Raw genomic sequence first — 19,056 nt, 5'->3', positions numbered from 1 at the left:
GTCTCTGAGTATCTTGGGCTGGCTCGTAGCTTGATTGTGTCCCCAAAATTTCAAGATCTGTGGCTGTAAGACAGCCTGAACACAAGAATTGCCTGTTTGTTAGGGAATCCCCACATGTATTCATGCTGTCTAGCAGCCACAAATCATACAGCTGCGGGGACACAAACATAAAACACCAGCGCGCTCAAGATACTCGGAGACCACCCGAGCATGCTCTGAAAACCCGAGTACCGTATACATTGGCTCATCACTAATGGCTGATGTCCATCATAGTGCAGTGCGGGGTCATCCTGTGTGGTCGGGGGGGGGCACGGTAATGCCTGATGTCCGCCATAGTGCAGTGCGGAGTCATCCTGTGTGGTCGGGGGGCACGGTAATGTCTGATGTCCGCCCCTGTAACCTCTTCCTCCTGTCTTGTGGCAGTATGGCTGTGGAGTTCCCTCTGGTATTATATGACTGTGAGTTTGATGGCGTTCACTGGATCGGTGAGAAGGATTTACAGTCCGTCACGGTGTCACATCTGCAGCGTCTGTGGACTCGGGAAGCCGTGAAGAGCCACATCCTGCGCATGGCGTTATATGGTCTAGATGCCATGAAGATCAGCTCTGGTAATGAAGGGCTGTTGTGTGTTTACCAGCCCATGTAATAGTGAGCACAGTTACCTCCAGTTTGTCAGGGGATTTATTATTTCCCACTTTCCAGTTCCGGTTTGGAGCTTGAAGCTCTGCGGCGCCACCTTACCCTCAGGTCAGTAAGGGAACTACACCTGGGATAAGTAGTTGCCAGAAGGGCTGCCTTGCTGTGTACTGGCTATTGGGCACGCCGCAGTGAGGGCGATATAACTATTCCCAGATTATAAATCTCTGTCCGTCACTGCCAGAGTCTCCCAACAAGCCCAGAACACTTCGCTGCACCAGCTCATGATTTTATAATTAATATCAGGTCAGGAGCCAACCCAATCAGTAGCGATAACTTAGTTCGGAGGACAAAAGACATGGGGGATACATTTAGAGCAAGGAGAACTGACTAGTAAGTATAATAGCTTTTACTCCAGAAAGAAAGAAATAGGCAGTGTTTACGAAAGGAGAAAAAGATGTTACAAAATGAGACAATTACAATATGTACAAAGCAATTAAAAATAACAATGGGTTAAACATGAAGGAACTTACAGATATCTCATTCAATGGTACGCCATGTGGTGGCGAGGGGAGAGGACTTTCCCAAATCATCAGGTCAGATTGCACAGCCTGTTGTAGCTGAATCCCCCGGCAAAAGACACCCTCCTAATTGCACTTCATAATCTTATACCCTCTGTTCATGACCTCACTGAGTGGGCAGAGCTATGGAAGGTACGCCCCTTGTCTAAAAGATACCAAAGCAGATCCATCATTACTCTTGTTCTGGAATTAGTTTTCTATTAAGCCTAAACATGAAGTGGCTGTATGACCCGGTTAAGTAGAAATCCATTTCTCAGATTCTGCTTGTTCTGGAGCTTAGAAAACTCACGGGGTGGTGGTTTTACCGATGGAGATGCCAAAAAATGTGAGATTGACACCTATACCAATAATCGGGGTCATTATATTTCACCTTTAATAACCCAGTCTCAGACAGAGAACATCCCATATGCTTGGGACTGCTTTCAACCAGTTTAGGGGGTCATAAAACTACTCACGTTAAAGTTGTGTAGCAGGGGAAAGGGAGGGGGGAGGAATTCTAGCAGGGAGAGAGAGGACTCGCAGCCATGTGCCTGCAAAGGGGCTTTGTGTGCGTACTCTACACAAACCTAATGGAAGGGAAGCATGTGTGTGCTGAGCTGGCATGTCATTTACAAAACCAAGAAGATGTAGCAGAGCTTTATGTGCATGGCTAGCACAATAAAGAAAAAATAGGTCATATTTCCCGACACCTCCTCCCTTTTGGACTGCGCTATGAAGGTAGGACCTCTCGGTACCCCTCCATGCGCACCATCTGCATTGCCATGCTCGCTGCCCGTAAAGTCGTACTGCTGGAGGGCAAGGCTCCAGCGTAGCAATCTTCCATTGGTACCAGACACAGTGTGCAACCAGCTCAGGGGGTTGTGGTTGGTCACCACGGTGAAGGTGCGTCATTACAGGTAGGTCTGCAAATGTTGCAGGGCCCAAACCATGGCCAGGCACTCCTTCTCGATGGTGGAATAGGCCACTTCCCTCAGCAGAAGTTTCCGGCTCAGGTACAACACTGGGTGCTCTTGGTTCCCCGAGTCGACCTGGCTAAGTACAGCACGAGGCCAAACTTGCTGGTGTCGATCTGTACTAGGAACGGTCGAGTACTGTTTACTACCTTTAGCACAGGAGAACTGCTCAGGGCTGTTTTCAAAGCCCAGAAGGCCACTTCACAGCTGTCTGTCCAGTCAACTGTTTGGGGTAGCTTCTTCCTGATGAGGTCTGTCAAGGGTTTTGCCAGGCTACTATAGTCTTGTACGAAGTGCCTATAGTACCCTGCAGTGCCCAGGAAGCACATCACCTGCTTCTTGGTCCTGGGGGTGGACCAGGACGAGATCGCGTCCACTTTCCTAGGCTCTAACCTTATGGACTTCCCACCTTCCTGGTGCCCCAGGTAGTGGACCTCGCTCATGCCCATCTGGCACTTTCCGTTCTTGATGGTCAAGCCTGCTTGGTGGATGCGCCTGAACACCTCCTGGAGATGCTGCATGTATTCTTCCCAGGAGAGACTGAAGACGGCAATGTCATTCAGGTACGACACCGCGTATTTCTCCAGTCTCTGAAGCAGGTGGTTGTCCATCTGCTGGAAAGTGGCAGGGGTATCTTCATGCCGAAGGGCATGACCATGGACTCTTATAGTCAGAAGGATGTGATAAAGGCGGATTTCTCCTGCACCTCGGTTCTCAGGGCAATCTGCCAATATCTCCGACTCAAATCCGTAATGGATAGGCAGTGCTCGCCAGCTAACCGCTCAAGCACCTCCTCGATGCGTGGCATTGGGTGTGCATCCGAGGCTGTGATGGCGTTGAGCCCCCTGTAGTCCACACAGAACCGGATGGTCCAGTCCTTTGGCACAGGACTACAGGTGAGGCCCAAGCGCTCTTTGATTGTTGAATCACCCCCAGCTGTAACATCTTATCGATCTCCTGGCGCATAACCTGCTGCACCTAGTCGGAGATCCGATAGGGTGTTCGCCGTAGTGGGGCATGATTCCCTGTGTCCACTTCGTGGACCACTAACACAGTCCTTCCGGGTCTGTTGGTAAACACGGTCCGGAAGGGTTCCAACAGGGCTCGCAGCTGCGACCGCTGGGGTTCGGTTAGCAAGGAGCTTAGCTCCACGTCCTCGATGGACCCACCGGCCTTGGCTTGGCCCAGCATGTCCAGGAGGGGGTCTTCCTCCCCGTCCTCGGTCAGGTTGCAGACCGGTAGGACGCAGGCTTCACGTTCTTGATGAGCCTTCATTATATTGACGTGAAAGGCATTTCGCCTACCCCGAGCGTGGTCAAGAGTGACCATGTAGGTGACTGGGCTGTTGGTGGACAACATACGGACCTTCCCAGGCTGCCTGAAGCTTATCCTTTGGTACGGGGACCAGTACCCACACTTTTTGACCCACCTAGTAGGTCCGCTCCCAGGCGTTCTGGTCTTACCAGTGCTGTTGGTCAGCCTGAGCCCGCGCCATGTTGTCATGCACCAACTGCGTCAAGGTCTGCATCTTGTGACAGAAGCGCATACTCCACGATGGACACTTCTGAAGGGTTAGGCTCTTCTTCCCAGGATTCCCTTACCAACCTGCGGAACCTCTCGGTAACTGAATAGCAGGTGTGGGAGGTACCGCTCCCAGTCGCGCCCTTGGGTCTCAACCAGCATTCTTAGCATCTGTTTGAAGGTACCATTGAAGCGCTCACACAAACCATTAGTCTGTGGGTGATAGGTTCTCGATACCAGACACTTCACCTGCATTTTCTTACAGAGAGCCTCCATTAGGCGAGACATAAATTGAGTCGCCTGGTCAGTAAGCATCTCCCTGGGAAATTCTACTCGTGAAAAGATGGCCAACAGGGCATCAGCCACCTTATCCGCCCTAGTTGAGGACACAGCCACTGCATCTGGGTACTGGGTAGCGTAGTCTACCACAGTAAGGATGTATTGCTTTCCAGAGCTGCTGGGGACGGCCAGCGGGCCCACAATGTCCACCGCGGTCCTCTAGAAAGGCTCCTCTATCACTGGCAGAGAGATCAGGGGAGCCTTAAGAGCAGGCCCCACCTTCCCCACTCTCTGACAGGTGATACAGGAGCGGCAATAGTTTGTTACATCTGTCCCCATCTTGGGCCAATAGAAGTGTTGCAGCCGGGCCTTAGTCTTGCTGATCCCCAAGTGTCCAGCTAGTAGGATCTCATGGGTAATCCGCAACAACTCACCCCTGAATTGGTACGTGACAACCAGCTGTCTTTCCCTCAACCACTCCTTTTGGGATTTACCGGGAACGGTCTCCCAGTACAACCTCCCTCGTTCTCAGAACATCCTCTCCTTATCAGTCACGTAGGTTGGCATCTCGGCAAGGTATCTCAAATTCCCTAGGGTCGCATCTGAGTGCAGAGCAGCCTGGAACTCCTGGCTAAGGGCAGCCAGAAATGACGGCAGGGTCCCTTCCTCACTGGAACCCTCTGGAACCTGCTCTGGGTCCATCTCTGCTTCAGTCACAACTGAGACTGAAGTATGGCCCAGAAGGCAGACCGTTATCTTTGTTCCGGGCACTCTGACTGCGGGTGCCAGCAGCTACGTAGGCTCCTCCCCGGGGATTTCCACAGACCCATCAGCTGGCGCTGCTATGGGCTCTACCTCCCCATCCACCTCCAACATTCCAGGAGCAGTGCTACTTAGGGGCCAGTTACCTTCCTCGGTGGCACTGGTCCGTTGCATGGCATCACCCTCACGGTTCCCATGCACCTCCCCATTTCCTTGAGTACCGACGCTTGCCCCTGATAGGGGTTCCTCAGCCATCCCACCCCACCAAGTGATGTGGCTGAGCACTCCTGCACCTGTGGAAACATCAACCTTTGCAGAAAAATGGTTATCAGGTTCAGTTGGCACATTTATATCATTTTCAAAAAATGGTAAAAAAAAAATGGCTATCATATGCATCATTACTCGGTAAAGCATTGTCAGGTAACACATTCAGTTTTCAGGATCAGTAATGTAATGTATGTTCACAGTGACTGTACCAGCAGAATAGTGAGTGCAGCTCTGGGGTATAATACAGGATGTAACTCGGGATCAGTAATGTAATGTATGTACACAGTGACTGCACCAGCAGAATAGTGAGTGCAGCTCTGGGGTATTGTCACGATAATGTTAATATGCTATGTTCGAGCATCTGCATAGCTGTACAAGACACACGCTGCGGGCTCTGACCCCCCTTCCCTTCCCTCTGCCTTCGCTGGCCTAGGCACAATCCCTGTGTAACTTGAAAATCCAGCGTGGGGCCTTGAAACTCCTCTCTGCCCTTCCCCCCTCCCATAGGAATTTGTTTGTCTTAAAACACATGAGGTTTGCTGTGTGTGGGGGAGATATTAAAGAAGCCAGAATGCGCCGCCAGTGTATAATGGGAATATGCCACATACATATTCGGTACGTGCTTTGATAGAGCTTCGCAAAGGGGCCTTTTGTTGGAGTCTGGCACCAAGAGAACCAGAGAAATAGATTTCTCCTAAACAGAGTGGAATAGCTAGCCTGAGTCTAGATTCATTAGAAAGCTAATTTCAATATAAGATGATTGATGTGTGTGCTGTGACTCTGCTAGGTTCTCAAGCCCCTTTTAGGAGTATTAGAAGTTTTCTTACCAAAATGTGCACCCTGGCAGCTAGGGGAGGGTGCAGGTAAACCAGCCCCTTTAGGGATGTCACAAGCCCAGAAGTATAAGTCACTGCACGCAGCCCAGCCTTCATGCGTGTCTGGGACCTTACTGCAACAAGACCCCCTGATGAAGTGGGATATCTGGCTCCTCCCACCAGCATGGTTAGCTTGGATGATCTAAGCAACATGTGAGTCTTAATATTCTTGAATCCCTGTTTTTTTATAATTGCTTGTATTAATTGTCTCATATTGTAAAAATCTTTATATACCTTTTGTAAACACTGCCTACCTTTCGGAGTAAACTATAAAAAGTACTAGTTCGTCTTCTCCATGTTCTATGCTAATTTTCACATTCCTGAAGTTAATGCTACTAATTTGGGTTGGCTCGAATCCCTCTGTGAGAAATCTGAGCTGGTGGCAACGAAGTGTGGTCTGGGCTAGGTGAGTAAAGCTGGCAGCGACAGAACGAGGTTTTATAAGCTATTGTCTGGCTGCAGCCTGAGGATTTTTAATTCCCTCGCTGCAGCGTGCCTGCTAGCCAGTCCACAGTGAAGCGGCCCAACCGGCGACTAATTATCCTAGGTTTAGTTCCCTGACTGACCTGAGGGTAAGGGGGCGCCGGAGAGCTGCAAGTTCTGAAGCGGAACTGGAAAGCGGGATATACATAAATCCCTGCAGTTTGTGACATATTGTAGCAGCAGTGGGATAACTAAAATAAGCCCCTGTGGTAAATTGATAGGTCAATAGCCTGGTTTGTGTTTTCATCACATTGTAGCAGTGGTGGGATAACTAAGATAAGCCCCCTGCACATGTGATAGCCGTGTGCTGGCCAAAGGTCACCCCCCTTTTCGTGACATATTAGTGGCAGAGCGGTGGGATCATAGAGCATTAGTGATCTGGTTTGAGCAATCATTCCTCTCACTAAAACTAGCACGGTTCTTCCAAGGACCCTGCAGCAATAGTTTGGAGAATGAACTCAGTGTTTATTAGTCCTGAGACAATTGTCTGTACTTGTCATTACCCCCTACCCTTCTCTTTGTTTTTCTATCCTTTCTTTTATTTGGCAACCATGGCTGCGATGGGATGAGTGATATAAGCAGCTTAAGAAGGACGCTCTTATTGTCGTTTGTGGGGTGTGGCGGATCGATGCTACGAACAAAGACCAACTGGTCGCGACTCTGGTGCAACGGGAAAATGCCAGAGCCCAGCGGGCGCAGAACCCGGCCTAAGCAGAAATGGTGCTGCAGCCGTGGTCCAACCACTGAATGCGGGCCCTACTAGCAACCAGGGCGAATTGGACCCCCACCTGCTGGCGGCCTTGGAACAATTGCCCGCTGATGACCGTGATGGACGTCTGCAGCTGATTAAGCAATACTGGCAGGAGGCCCAAGCTGAGCGGGAGGCTAAGAGAGCCTGGCAGGAGGCCCAAGACGAGCGGCAAGCGGAGCAGGAGTACCAGCTGCAGTTAGCCTGACTCCAAGTGCAGGGGTCGTCCCAGTCCTGCGGCGAGCCCAACAGAGCTCAGACCCCTAAACCCCGGCCAGAGCACTTTGCTGTGATGGAAAAGGACGTGGACTTGTACACTTTCCTGCGGGCCTTTGAGAAAGCCTGCAGACAGTACCAGCTGCCTGGGGACCAATGGGCCCGATACCTGACCCCAGGGCTAAAAGGCAAAGCTCTGGAGGAATTTGCTGCCTTCCCTCAAGACCAAGATAACGACTATGAGGCTATCAAGCAGGCCCTGATGGCCAAGAGGTTTACCGTAGAAAGTTCCGGAACCTCCAACGTGGCCCACACAGCAGTTACAGCGATGTGGCGCATGGACTTGGGACCCACTTTGACCAGTGGACCCAAGGACTGTCAGTGACCACCTTTGCACAGCTGCGGGACCTGATGATCAAAGACCAGTTCTTACATCTTTGCCCAGCTGAAGTGCGACAGTTAGTGATGGTCAGAGAAACCAAAGACGTGACGAAAGCAGCGCAGATTGCCAGTGCCTATGAGGCCAACCGTAAATCGGAAGTGCGGAAGCCAGTCACCGCCAGCTGGAGAGGAGATAAGCCTGCAGCCAACACAACAGAGGCTCTGTCCCCGTTACCACCGACCGCCAGTGTTTTTCCTGCAAACGGACTGGTCATATCAGTGCCTACTGTCCAGAGATACAGAAGAACCCCCCAGCCAAGGCCGCAGGGCCTAATGCAGCAGTTCTTTTGGTGGGTGGGGCGGTTGGGAGGGGGCGTGACATCGTGCAGGATGTCACCGTGGGGGGCCATGTCACTACAGTCCTCAGTGACACGGGCTGAACGGACCCTCGTCTGACCCGAACTGGCAGCCCCTGAAGAGATCATTCCGGGGTAAACCCTAGCTGTCACCAGGATTGGGGGCATCAGCTGTCCCTTGCCAATGGCCCGGGTTTATATAGATTGGGGTGCCGGAAGCGGGGTGAAGGAAGTGGGGCTGTCCGATAACTTGCCCACTGATGTTTCATTGGGGACTGATTTGGGGAGGATGGTAGCATACTATGTCCTTGACTCTCCTTCCCGATCGAATGCTGATGACAGCAATGGGAAATCGCATGTGGTATCTGACAATGCTTTATCTTGTAATGATGCATCTGATAACCGTTTTTTCCCTAGGAATGATGCTGAAAATGAAGTAAATGTGCCAGCTGAACCTGATAACCATTTTTCTGCAAAGGTTGATGTGTCCACAGGTGCAGGAGTGCTCAGCCACATCATTCTACGGGGTGTGATGGCTGAGGAACCCCTAACAGGAGCAAGCGTCGGCTCTCAAGGAAATGGGGAGATGCATGGGAACCGTGAGGAAGGTGATGCCATGCAACTGACCAGTGCCACCGAGGAAGGTAACTGGCACCTAAGTAGCACTGCTCCTGGAATGTTGGAGGTGGATGGGTAGGTATCACTCATAGCAGCGCCAGCTGATGGGTCTGTGGAAATCCCCGGGGAGACAGCCTACGTAGCTGCAGTCAGAGAGCCCGGAACGCAGATAACCACCTGCCTTCTGGACCCTCCTCAGTCACAGATGTGTCTGAACCAGAGACTGACCCAGAGCAGGTCCCAGAGGGTTCCCTTGGGGAAGGGACCCTGACGTCGCTTCTGGCTTCCCCTAGCCAGGAGTTCCAGGCCGCTCTGCGCTCAGATGTGAGCTTAGAGAATTTGAGACATCTTGCCGAGACGCCCACCTCCGTGACTGATAAGAAGAGGGTGTTCTGGGAACAAGGGAGGTTGTACTGGGAGACAGTACCCGGAAAATCGCAAAAGGAGTGGTTGAGGGAAAGACAGCTGGTCGTCCCGCAGCAATTCCGGAGTGAGTTGTTGCGGATTGCCCATGAGATCCCGCTCGCCGGACACCTGGGGATCAGCAAAACTAAGGCCCGGCTGTCTCAACACTTCTATTGGCCCAAAATGGGGACAGATGTGTCAAACTACTGCCGCTCCTGTATCACCTGCCAAAGAGTGGGGAAGGTGGGGCCTGCTCTTAAGGCTCCCCTGATCCCTTTGCCAGTGATAGCGGAGCCTTTCCAGAGGATCGCGGTGGACATTATGGGCCCGCTGGCCGTCCCCAGCAGCTCTGGAAAGCAACACATGCTCACTGCGGTAGACTACACTACCCGGTACCCAGGGGCAGTAGCTCTGTCCTCAACTAGGGCAGATAAGGTGGCGGATGCACTGTTGGCCATCTTTTCACGTGTAGGATTTCCCAGGGAGATGCTTACCGATCAAGGGACCCAATTCATGTCTCGCCTAATGGAGGCTCTCTGTAAGAAAATGCAGGTGAAGCACCTGGTATCGAGTGCGTATCACCCACAGACCAATGGCTTGTGTGAACGCTTCAGTAGTACCCTCAAACAGATGCTATGCATGCTGGTTGAGACACAAGGGCGCGACTGGGAGCAGTACCTCCCAAACCTGCTTTTCGCTTACCGAGAGGTTCTGCAGGCCTCGATGGGGTTCTCCCCCTTCGTGCTCCTGTACGGCAGGTAAGTCCGAGGACCCCTTGGGTTGTTAAGGGAATCCTGTTAAGTGGAGCTGAACCCTTCTGAAGTGTCCATAGTGGAGTATGTCATGCGCTTCCGTCACAAGATGCAGACCTTGACGCAGTTGGTGCATGACAACATGACGCAGGCTCAGGCTGATCAGAAGCACTGGTACGACCAGAATGCCCGGGAGAGGGCCTACCACGTGGGTCAAAAGGTGTAGGTGCTGGTCCCCATACCAAAGGATAAGCTTCAGGCAGCCTGGGAAGGCCCGTACGTCGTCCACCAACAGCTCAACCCGGTCACCTACGTGGTCACGCTTGATCACGCTCAGGGTCAGCGAAAGTACTTTCATGAAAGATCACCACGAACGTGAACCTTACGTCCTATCGGTCTGCAGCCTGCCCGAAGACTGGGAGGAAGACCCCCTCCTAGACATGCTGGCCCAAGCCAAGGCCGGTGGGTCTATTGAGGACGTGGAGGTAAGTGCCTCACTAACCGAACCCCAACGGTTGCAGTTGCGGACCAAGCTGTAACCCTTCCGGGCCGTGTTCTCCAACCGATCTGGAAGGACTGAGTTAGCGGTCCATAAGGTGGACACAGGGTTATCGCCGTAGTGGGGCAGGATTCCCGATCCGATCTCCGACGAGGTGCAGCAGGTTATGCGCCAGGAGATCGATGAGATGTTATGGCTGGGGGTGATTCAACGGTCAAAGAGCGCGTGGGCCTCACCTGTAGTCCTCGTGCCAAAGAAGGATCAGACCACCCGGTTCTGCGTGGACTACAGTGGGCTCAACGCCATCACAGCCTCTGACGCCCACCAAATGCCACTCATCGAGGAGCTGCTTGAGAAGTTAGCTGGTGCAAAATACCTGACCATAATGGATCTGAGTCGAGGATACTGGCAGATTCCCCTGAGCCCCGAGGCGCATGAGAATTCCACCTTTATCACACCCTTCGGACTGTACAAGTCCACAGTCATGCCCTTCGGAATGAAGAATTCCCCTGCCACTTTCCAGCGGATGGTCAACCACCTGCTTCAGGGACTGGAGATGTACGTAGTGGCGTACTTGGATGACATTACCATCTTCAGTTCATCCTGGGGTGAACACCTGCAGCATCTTGAGGTGCTCAGGCGAATTCACCGAGCCAGTCTGACTATCAAGCCGGGAAAGTGCCAGATGGCCATGAGAGAGGTCCACTACCTGGGGCAACAGGTAGGTGGGAAGTCCATAAAGCCAGAGCCTGGGAAAGGTGAAGCGATCGTGTCCTGGCCAACCCTCAGGACCAAGAAACAGATGATGTCCTTCCTGGGCACTGTCGGGTACTATAGGCGCTTCGTACAGCACTATATTAGCCTGGCAAAACCCTTGACGGACCTCACCAGGAAGAAGCTACTCCACATCGTCAACTGGACCAACGGCTGTGAGGGGGCCTTCCAGGTGTTGAAAACATCACTGTGCAACGCCCCTGTGTTGAAGGCAGTCGACCATTCTTGGTGCAGACCGACACCAGCGAGTTTGGCCTCGGTGCTGTGCTCAGCCAGGTTGACTCGGAGGATCAAGAGCACCCCGTGTTGTACATGAGTCGGAAACTTCTGCCGAGGGAAGTGTCCTACTCCACCGTCGAGAAGGAGTGCCTGGCCATAGTCTGGGCCCTGCAGTCCTTGCAGCCCTACTTTTACGGTCGCACCTTCACTGTGTTGACCAACCACAACCCTGTGCGCTGGCTAAACGCCATGTGTGGAAGCAACGGAAGGTTGCTACGTTGGAGCCTTGCCCTCCAGCAGTATGACTTCACCATCAAGCACAAAACGGGTAGGAAGCATGGCAATGCAGATGGGTTATCCCACCGGGGTGAACCTGCTGAGGTGCACATGGAGGCATACCGAGAGGTTCTGCCTCCGTAGCACAGTCCAAAAGGGGGAGGTGTCACGATGTGAATATGCCATGTTTGAGCATCTGCATAGCTGTACAAGACACACGCTGCGGGCTCCGACCCCCCTTCTTCCCTTAGGAATATGCCAGATACATATTTGGGACGTCCTTTGATAGAGCATCGCAAAGGGGCCTTTTGCTGGAGTCTGGCACCAAGAGAACCAGAGAAATGGATTTCTCCTAAACAGAGTGGAATAGCTAGCCCAAGTCTAGATTCACTAGAAAGCTAATTTCAATATAAGATGAATGATATGTGTGCTGTGACTCTACTACGTTCTCAAGCACATTTAGGAGTATTAGGCTATGTGCACACGTTGCGGATTAGCCTTAGGAATTTCTGGTGCGGATTCTGCATCTCTTGGCAGAAAACGCTGCTGCGGATTTGTCACTTTTTTGTGCGGATCCGCAGCATTTTTGTTGCGGTTTTGCTGCGGATTTTTTGCTGATTTTCAGCGTTTTTTACCCCTGCGGATTTCTATAACGGAATGGGTACAAAAACGCTACAGATCCGTAAAAAAGAAGTGACATGCTACTTTTTAATCCGCAGCGTTTCCGCAGGGAATTTTCTGCACAGCGTTTTTTTTTACTCATTGATTTTCATTGTACTGTAAATCAATTGCGGATCTGCAGCGTTTCTGCACTGCAAAAAAATGCTGCGGATCCGCAGGAAATCCGCAACGTGTGCACATACCCTTAGAAGTTTTCTTAACAAAATGTGCACCCTGGCAGCTAGGGGAGGGTGCAGGTAAACCAGCCCCTTTGGGGATGTCACAAGCCCAGAAGTATAAGTCACTGCATGCAGCCCAGCCTTCATTCTTGCCTGGGGCCTTACTGCAACAAGACCCCCTGATGAAGTGGGATATCTGGCTCCTCCCACCAGCATGGTTAGCTTGGATGATCTAAGCAACATGTGAGTCCTAATATTCTTGAATCCCTGTTTTTTTTATAATTGCTTGTACATGTTTTAGTTGTCTCATATTGTAAAATCTTTTTATACCTTTTGTAAACACTGCCTACCTTTCGGAGTAAACTATAAAAAGTACTAGTTCGTCTTCTCCATGTTCTATGCGAATTTTCATGTGCCTGAAGTTAATTACGCTACTAATTTGGGTTGGCTCGAATCCCTCTGTTGAGAAATCTGTGCTGGTGGCAGCGAAGTGTGTTCTGGGCTAGGTGGGTAAAGCTGGCAGCGACAGAACGAGGTTTTATAAGCTATTGTATGGCTGCGGCCTGAGGATTTATAATTCCCTCGCTGCAGCGTGCCTGCTAGCCAGTCCACAGTGAAGCGGCCCAACCGGCGACCAATTATCCCAGGTGTAGTTCCCTGACTGACCTGAGGGTAAGGGGGGCGCCGGAGAGCCGGAGGGTGACTGTAATAAACGTGTCGTACCTCACCATGCGATGGAGCCACTACCCCTATGTGCGTTTTGGCGGCGTGCCTTCTACAGGGGTAGTGGCTCCATTGCATGGTAAGGAAAGATGTTTATTACATTCACCCCATCAATGGAAGACATTAGGGCCTTCACATCTCTGCTCCATTGTGTACTGCAGGCACTTTAGCCATAAGTTTGAGGGTTATGGGAATAAAGACAATACTCTATATGATTATTTCTAGTCTCTGGATACAAGTTTTATTGATGTTGCTCCTTATTTGTGTATTTTCAGTCTTTGACTGTTATTAGCATTACGTCTTACCTGCCATCTGTGGTGCCACTTCCCCTACGCGCGTTTTGGCGGTGTGCCTTCGTCAGGGGGAGTCATGGTGCCACTTTCTTTGGCTCATCACCTTGCACAATATTGGCACTTTTTTAACATTTTCCTTTAAATTATTTCTCATAAAATATTGTCATTTTATTGCTCATCTTCCGCCTGTCATTAGATGCGCTCTCTTGTAGCGTATCACAGGTTTTTTTACAGTCCTAGTTGGATCCTAGCAGACTTTTGTCCCACTGGACCATCTAATGATCTGTCATGATTATTAGCATCATTTGCTAGGGATTCAATCTCTGCTCTTGTAGGCTGTAATTCAGCACATGTTGCCCTCTGATTATCTGGGTGTCTGTGGCCCCCACAGGTGAGGGATGTGTCCCCTGGAGCCAGTGTGAAGCAGAGGTGGCGGCCCATAGTAATGGCCTGGTGGAAGGGGTCAGCGCTCGCACCTATACCCCTCTGATGAAGAGAAGTGTCTGTCAAGCCCTGGAGGAGCGTGTGCAGCATTATGTGCGGCGCGGAAGGATTACAGCGCCCCCTGGAGTCACCAGACAGGAAGCTAATGATGAGCCCAAGTGTGACTCCTCCCGGGAGGGTGAAGCTCTGAGCGTCGCAGAGAGCCCGCCGGGGCCCAGTGCCAAGAAGTCTCGCCTGGGAGAGGAGCCTGCGACCGCCTCTTCTACCTCGGACCCCTAAAGGGGCGGCTGAGCTTCACTTGCTGACCAGCGCCCCCCTCCGTGGTGTCCAGTATTGCAGCCACATTCATGTCAATACTGTGGGGGGTGCAGTCTCCGCTCAGATCCCTCTTGTCCTACGTCCATCCATGGACTGTGATTGGCTGCAGTCTGAGCTCCGCCATCTTTTCTCTACAAGTTTCATGAAATAATAATTTTCTTGTCACTTCATTTGTTTTAATAAATTGATGAGAAGTCGAAGCTTGTGATGTCATCAGTGTGGGGGAGGGGATTCACTGCATCCGGTGGTCTCGGTAATGCTGTGGGGAGGGGATTCACTGCATCCGGAAACCCCTGTAATGCTGTGGGGGAGGGGATTCACTGCATCCGGTGGCCTCGGTAATGCTGTGGGGGGAGGGGATTCACTGCATCCGGTGGTCTCGGTAATGCTGGGGGGAGGGGATTCACTGCATCCAGTGGCCTCGGTAATGCTGTGGGGGGAGGGGATTCACTGCATCCGGTGGCCTCAGTAATGCTGTGGGGGGGAGGGGATTCACTGCATCCGGTGGTCTCGGTAATGCTGGGGGGGAGGGGATTCACTGCATCCGGTGGCCTCGGTAATGCTGTGGGGGGAGGGGATTCACTGCATCCGGTGGCCTCAGTAATGCTGTGGGGGGAGGGGATTCACTGCATCCGGTGGTCTCGGTAATGCTGGGGGGAGGGGATTCACTGCATCCGGTGGTCTGTAATGCTGTGGGGGGGATTCACTGCATCCGGTGGCCTCGGTAATCTGTGGGGGGAGGGGATTCACTGCATCCAGTGGTCTCGGTAATGCTGGGGGGGATTCACTGTATCCGGTAGTCTCGGTAATGCTGTGGGGGGAAGGGATTCACTGCATCCGGTGGTCTCGGTAATGCTGTGGGGGAGGGGATTCACTGCATCCGGTGGTCTCGGTAATGCTGGGGGGGGAGGGGATTCACTGCATCCGGTGGTCTCGGTAATGCTGTGGGGGAGGGGATTCACTGCATCCGGTGGTCTCGGTAATGCTGGGGGGGATTCACTGCATCCGGTAGTCTCGGTAATGCTGTGGGGGGAGGGGATTCACTGCATCCGGTGGTCTCGGTAATGCTGTGGGGGAGGGGATTCACTGCATCCGGTGGTCTCGGTAATGCTGGGGGGGGAGGGGATTCACTGCATCCGGTGGTCTCGGTAATGCTGGGGGGGAGGGGATTCACTGCATCCGGTGGTCTCTGTAATGCTGTGGGGAGGGGATTCACTGCATCCGGTGGTCTCGGTAATGCTGTGGGGGAGGGGATTCACTGCATCCGGTGGTCTCGGTAATGCTGGGGGGGAGGGGATTCACTGCATCCGGTGGTCTCGGTAATGCTGGGGGAGAAGGGGATTCACTGCATCCGGTGGTCTCGGTAATGCTGGGGGGGGAGGGGACTCACTGCATCCGGTGGTCTCGGTAATGCTGGGGGGGAGGGGATTCACTGCTTCCGGTGGCCTCGGTAATTCTGGGGGAGGGGGATTCACTGCATCCGGTGGCCTCGGTAACACTGGGGGGGAGGGGATTCACTGCTTCCGGTGGTCTTGGTAATGCTGGGGGGATTCACTGCATCCGGTGGTCTCGGTAATGCTGGGGGGGATTCACTGCATCCGGTGGCCTCGGTAATGCTGGGGGGGATTCACTGCATCCGGTGGCCTCGGTAATGCTGGGGGGGATTCACTGTATCCGGTGGTCTCGGTAATTCTGGGGGGAGGGGGATTCACTGCATCCGGTGGTCTCGGTAATGCTGGGGGGGGATTCACTGCATCCGGTGGCCTCGGTAATGCTGGGGGGGATTCACTGCATCCGGTGACCTCGGTAATGCTGGGGGGGATTCACTGTATCCGGTGGTCTCGGTAATTCTGGGGGGAGGGGGATTCACTGCATCCGGTGGTCTCGGTAATGCTGTGGGGGGAGGGGATTCACTGTATCCGGTGGTCTCGGTAATGCTGTGGGGGGGATTCACTGCATCCGGTGGTCTCGGTAATTCTGGGGGGAGGGGATTCACTGCATCCGGTGGTCTCGGTAATGCAAGGGGGAGGGGATTCACTGTATCCGGTGGCCTCGGTAACGCGGGGGGGGGGGGATTCACTGCTTCCGGTGGTCTCGGTAATGCTGGGGGGAGGGGATTCACTGCATCTGGTGGCCTCGGTAACACTGGGGGGGAGGGGATTCACTGCATCCGGTGGCCTCGGTAACGCTGGGGTGGGGAGGGGATTCACTGCTTCCGGTGGTCTTGGTAATGCTGGGGGGGATTCACTGCATCCGGTGGTCTCGGTAATGCTGTGGGGGGAGGGGATTCACTGTATCCGGTGGTCTCGGTAATTCTGGTGGGAGGGGGATTCACTGCATCCGGTGGTCTCGGTAATGCTGGGGGGAGGGGATTCACTTCATCCGGTGGTCTCTGTAATGCTGTGGGGGGATTCACTGCATCCGGTGGCCTCGGTAATGCTGTGGGGGGAGGGGATTCACTGCATCCGGTGTTCTCGGTAATGCTGGGGGGGAGGGGATTCACTGCATCCGGTGGTCTCTGTAATGCTGGGGGGGAGGGGATTCACTGCATCCGGTGGTCTCGGTAATGCTGTGGGGGAGGGGATTCACTGCATCCGGTGGTCTCGGTAATGCTGGGGGGGATTCACTGCATCCGGTGGTCTCGGTAATGCTGTGGGGGGAGGGGATTCACTGTATCCGGTGGTCTCGGTAATTCTGGTGGGAGGGGGATTCACTGCATCCGGTGGTCTCGGTAATGCTGGGGGGAGGGGATTCACTTCATCCGGTGGTCTCTGTAATGCTGTGGGGGGATTCACTGCATCCGGTGGCCTCGGTAATGCTGTGGGGGGAGGGGATTCACTGCATCCGGTGTTCTCGGTAATGCTGGGGGGGAGGGGATTCACTGCATCCGGTGGTCTCTGTAATGCTGGGGGGGAGGGGATTCACTGCATCCGGTGGTCTCGGTAATGCTGTGGGGGAGGGGATTCACTGCATCCGGTGGTCTCGGTAATGCTGGGGGGATTCACTGCATCCGGTAGTCTCGGTAATACTGTGGGGGGAGGGGATTCACTGCATCCGGTGGTCTCGGTAATGCTGTGGGGGAGGGGATTCACTGCATCCGGTGGTCTTGGTAATGCTGGGGGGGGAGGGGATTCACTGCATCCGGTGGTCTCGGTAATGCTGGGGGGGAGGGGATTCACTGCATCCGGTGGTCTCTGTAATGCTGTGGGGAGGGGATTCACTGCATCCGGTGGTCTCGGTAATGCTGTGGGGGAGGGGATTCACTGCATCCGGTGGTCTCGGTAATGCTGGGGGGGAGGGGATTCACTGCATCCGGTGGTCTCGGTAATGCTGGGGGAGAAGGGGATTCACTGCATCCGGTGGTCTCGGTAATGCTGGGGAGGGAGGGGACTCACTGCATCCGGTGGTCTCGGTAATGCTGGGGGGGAGGGGATTCACTGCTTCCGGTGGCCTCGGTAATTCTGGGGGAGGGGGATTCACTGCATCCGGTGGCCTCGGTAACACTGGGGGGGAGGGGATTCACTGCTTCCGGTGGTCTTGGTAATGCTGGGGGGATTCACTGCATCCGGTGGTCTCGGTAATGCTGGGGGGAGGGGATTCACTGTATCCGGTGGTCTCGGTAATGCTGGGGGGAGGGGATTCACTGCATCCGGTGGTCTCTGTAATTCTGGGAGGAGGGGGATTCACTGCATCCGGTGGTCTCGGTAATGCTGGGGGGGATTCACTGCATCCGGTGGCCTCGGTAATGCTGGGGGGGATTCACTGCATCCGGTGGCCTCGGTAATGCTGGGGGGGATTCATTGTATCCGGTGGTCTCGGTAATTCTGGGGGGGGATTCACTGCATCCGGTGGTCTCGGTAATGCTGTGTGGGGAGGGGATTCACTGCATCCAGTGGTCTCGGTAATGCTGTGGGGGGAGGGGATTCACTGTATCCGGTGGTCTCGGTAATGCTGTGGGGGGGATTCACTGCATCCGGTGGTCTCGGTAATTCTGGGGGGAGGGGATTCACTGCATCCGGTGGTCTCGGTAATGCAAGGGGGAGGGGATTCACTGTATCCGGTGGCCTCGGTAACGCAGGGGGGGGGGGGATTCACTGCTTCCGGTGGTCTCGGTAATGCTGGGGGGAGGGGATTCACTGCATCTGGTGGCCTCGGTAACACTGGGGGGGAGGGGATTCACTGCATCCGGTGGCCTCGGTAACGCTGGGGTGGGGAGGGGATTCACTGCTTCCGGTGGTCTTGGTAATGCTGGGGGGGATTCACTGCATCCGGTGGTCTCGGTAATGCTGTGGGGGGAGGGGATTCACTGTATCCGGTGGTCTCGGTAATTCTGGTGGGAGGGGGATTCACTGCATCCGGTGGTCTCGGTAATGCTGGGGGGAGGGGATTCACTTCATCCGGTGGTCTCTGTAATGCTGTGGGGGGATTCACTGCATCCGGTGGCCTCGGTAATGCTGTGGGGGGAGGGGATTCACTGCATCCGGTGTTCTCGGTAATGCTGGGGGGGAGGGGATTCACTGCATCCGGTGGTCTCTGTAATGCTGTGGGGAGGGGATTCACTGCATCCGGTGGTCTCGGTAATGCTGGGGGGGGAGGGGATTCACTGCATGCGGTGGTCTCGGTAATGCTGGTGGCGAGGGGATTCACTGCTTCCGGTGGCCTCGGTAATTCTGGGGGGAGGGGAATCACTGCATCCGGTGGTCTCGGTAATGCTGTGGGGGGAGGGGATTCACTGCATCCGGTGGTCTCGGTAATGCTGGGGGGAGGGGATTCACTGCTTCCGGTGGCCTCGGTAATTCTGGGGGGAGGGGATTCACTGCTTCCGGTGGTCTCGGTAA

At 53.7% G+C, this 19,056-nt stretch overlaps 1 protein-coding gene across 1 annotated transcript in view; it reads left to right on the top strand.

The window, feature by feature from the left end:
• PUS3 (pseudouridine synthase 3) overlaps positions 1-14,416 on the top strand; it is a 66,554-nt gene extending 52,138 nt beyond the window's left edge. The window contains exons 4-5 of the mRNA XM_077273590.1: positions 424-608; positions 13,848-14,416. Of these exons, the coding sequence (XP_077129705.1) occupies positions 424-608; positions 13,848-14,179 (517 nt within the window). The 3' untranslated portion in view covers positions 14,180-14,416. The remainder of the gene's footprint in view (positions 1-423; positions 609-13,847) is intronic.
• Positions 14,417-19,056: the final 4,640 nt, after the last annotated feature.

The sequence above is a fragment of the Ranitomeya variabilis genome, chromosome 7 (assembly GCF_051348905.1).
Source record: "Ranitomeya variabilis isolate aRanVar5 chromosome 7, aRanVar5.hap1, whole genome shotgun sequence".
In the NCBI taxonomy this organism is placed as follows: Eukaryota; Metazoa; Chordata; class Amphibia; order Anura; family Dendrobatidae; genus Ranitomeya; species Ranitomeya variabilis.
This window is presented reverse-complemented; position numbering and strand designations above follow the sequence as displayed.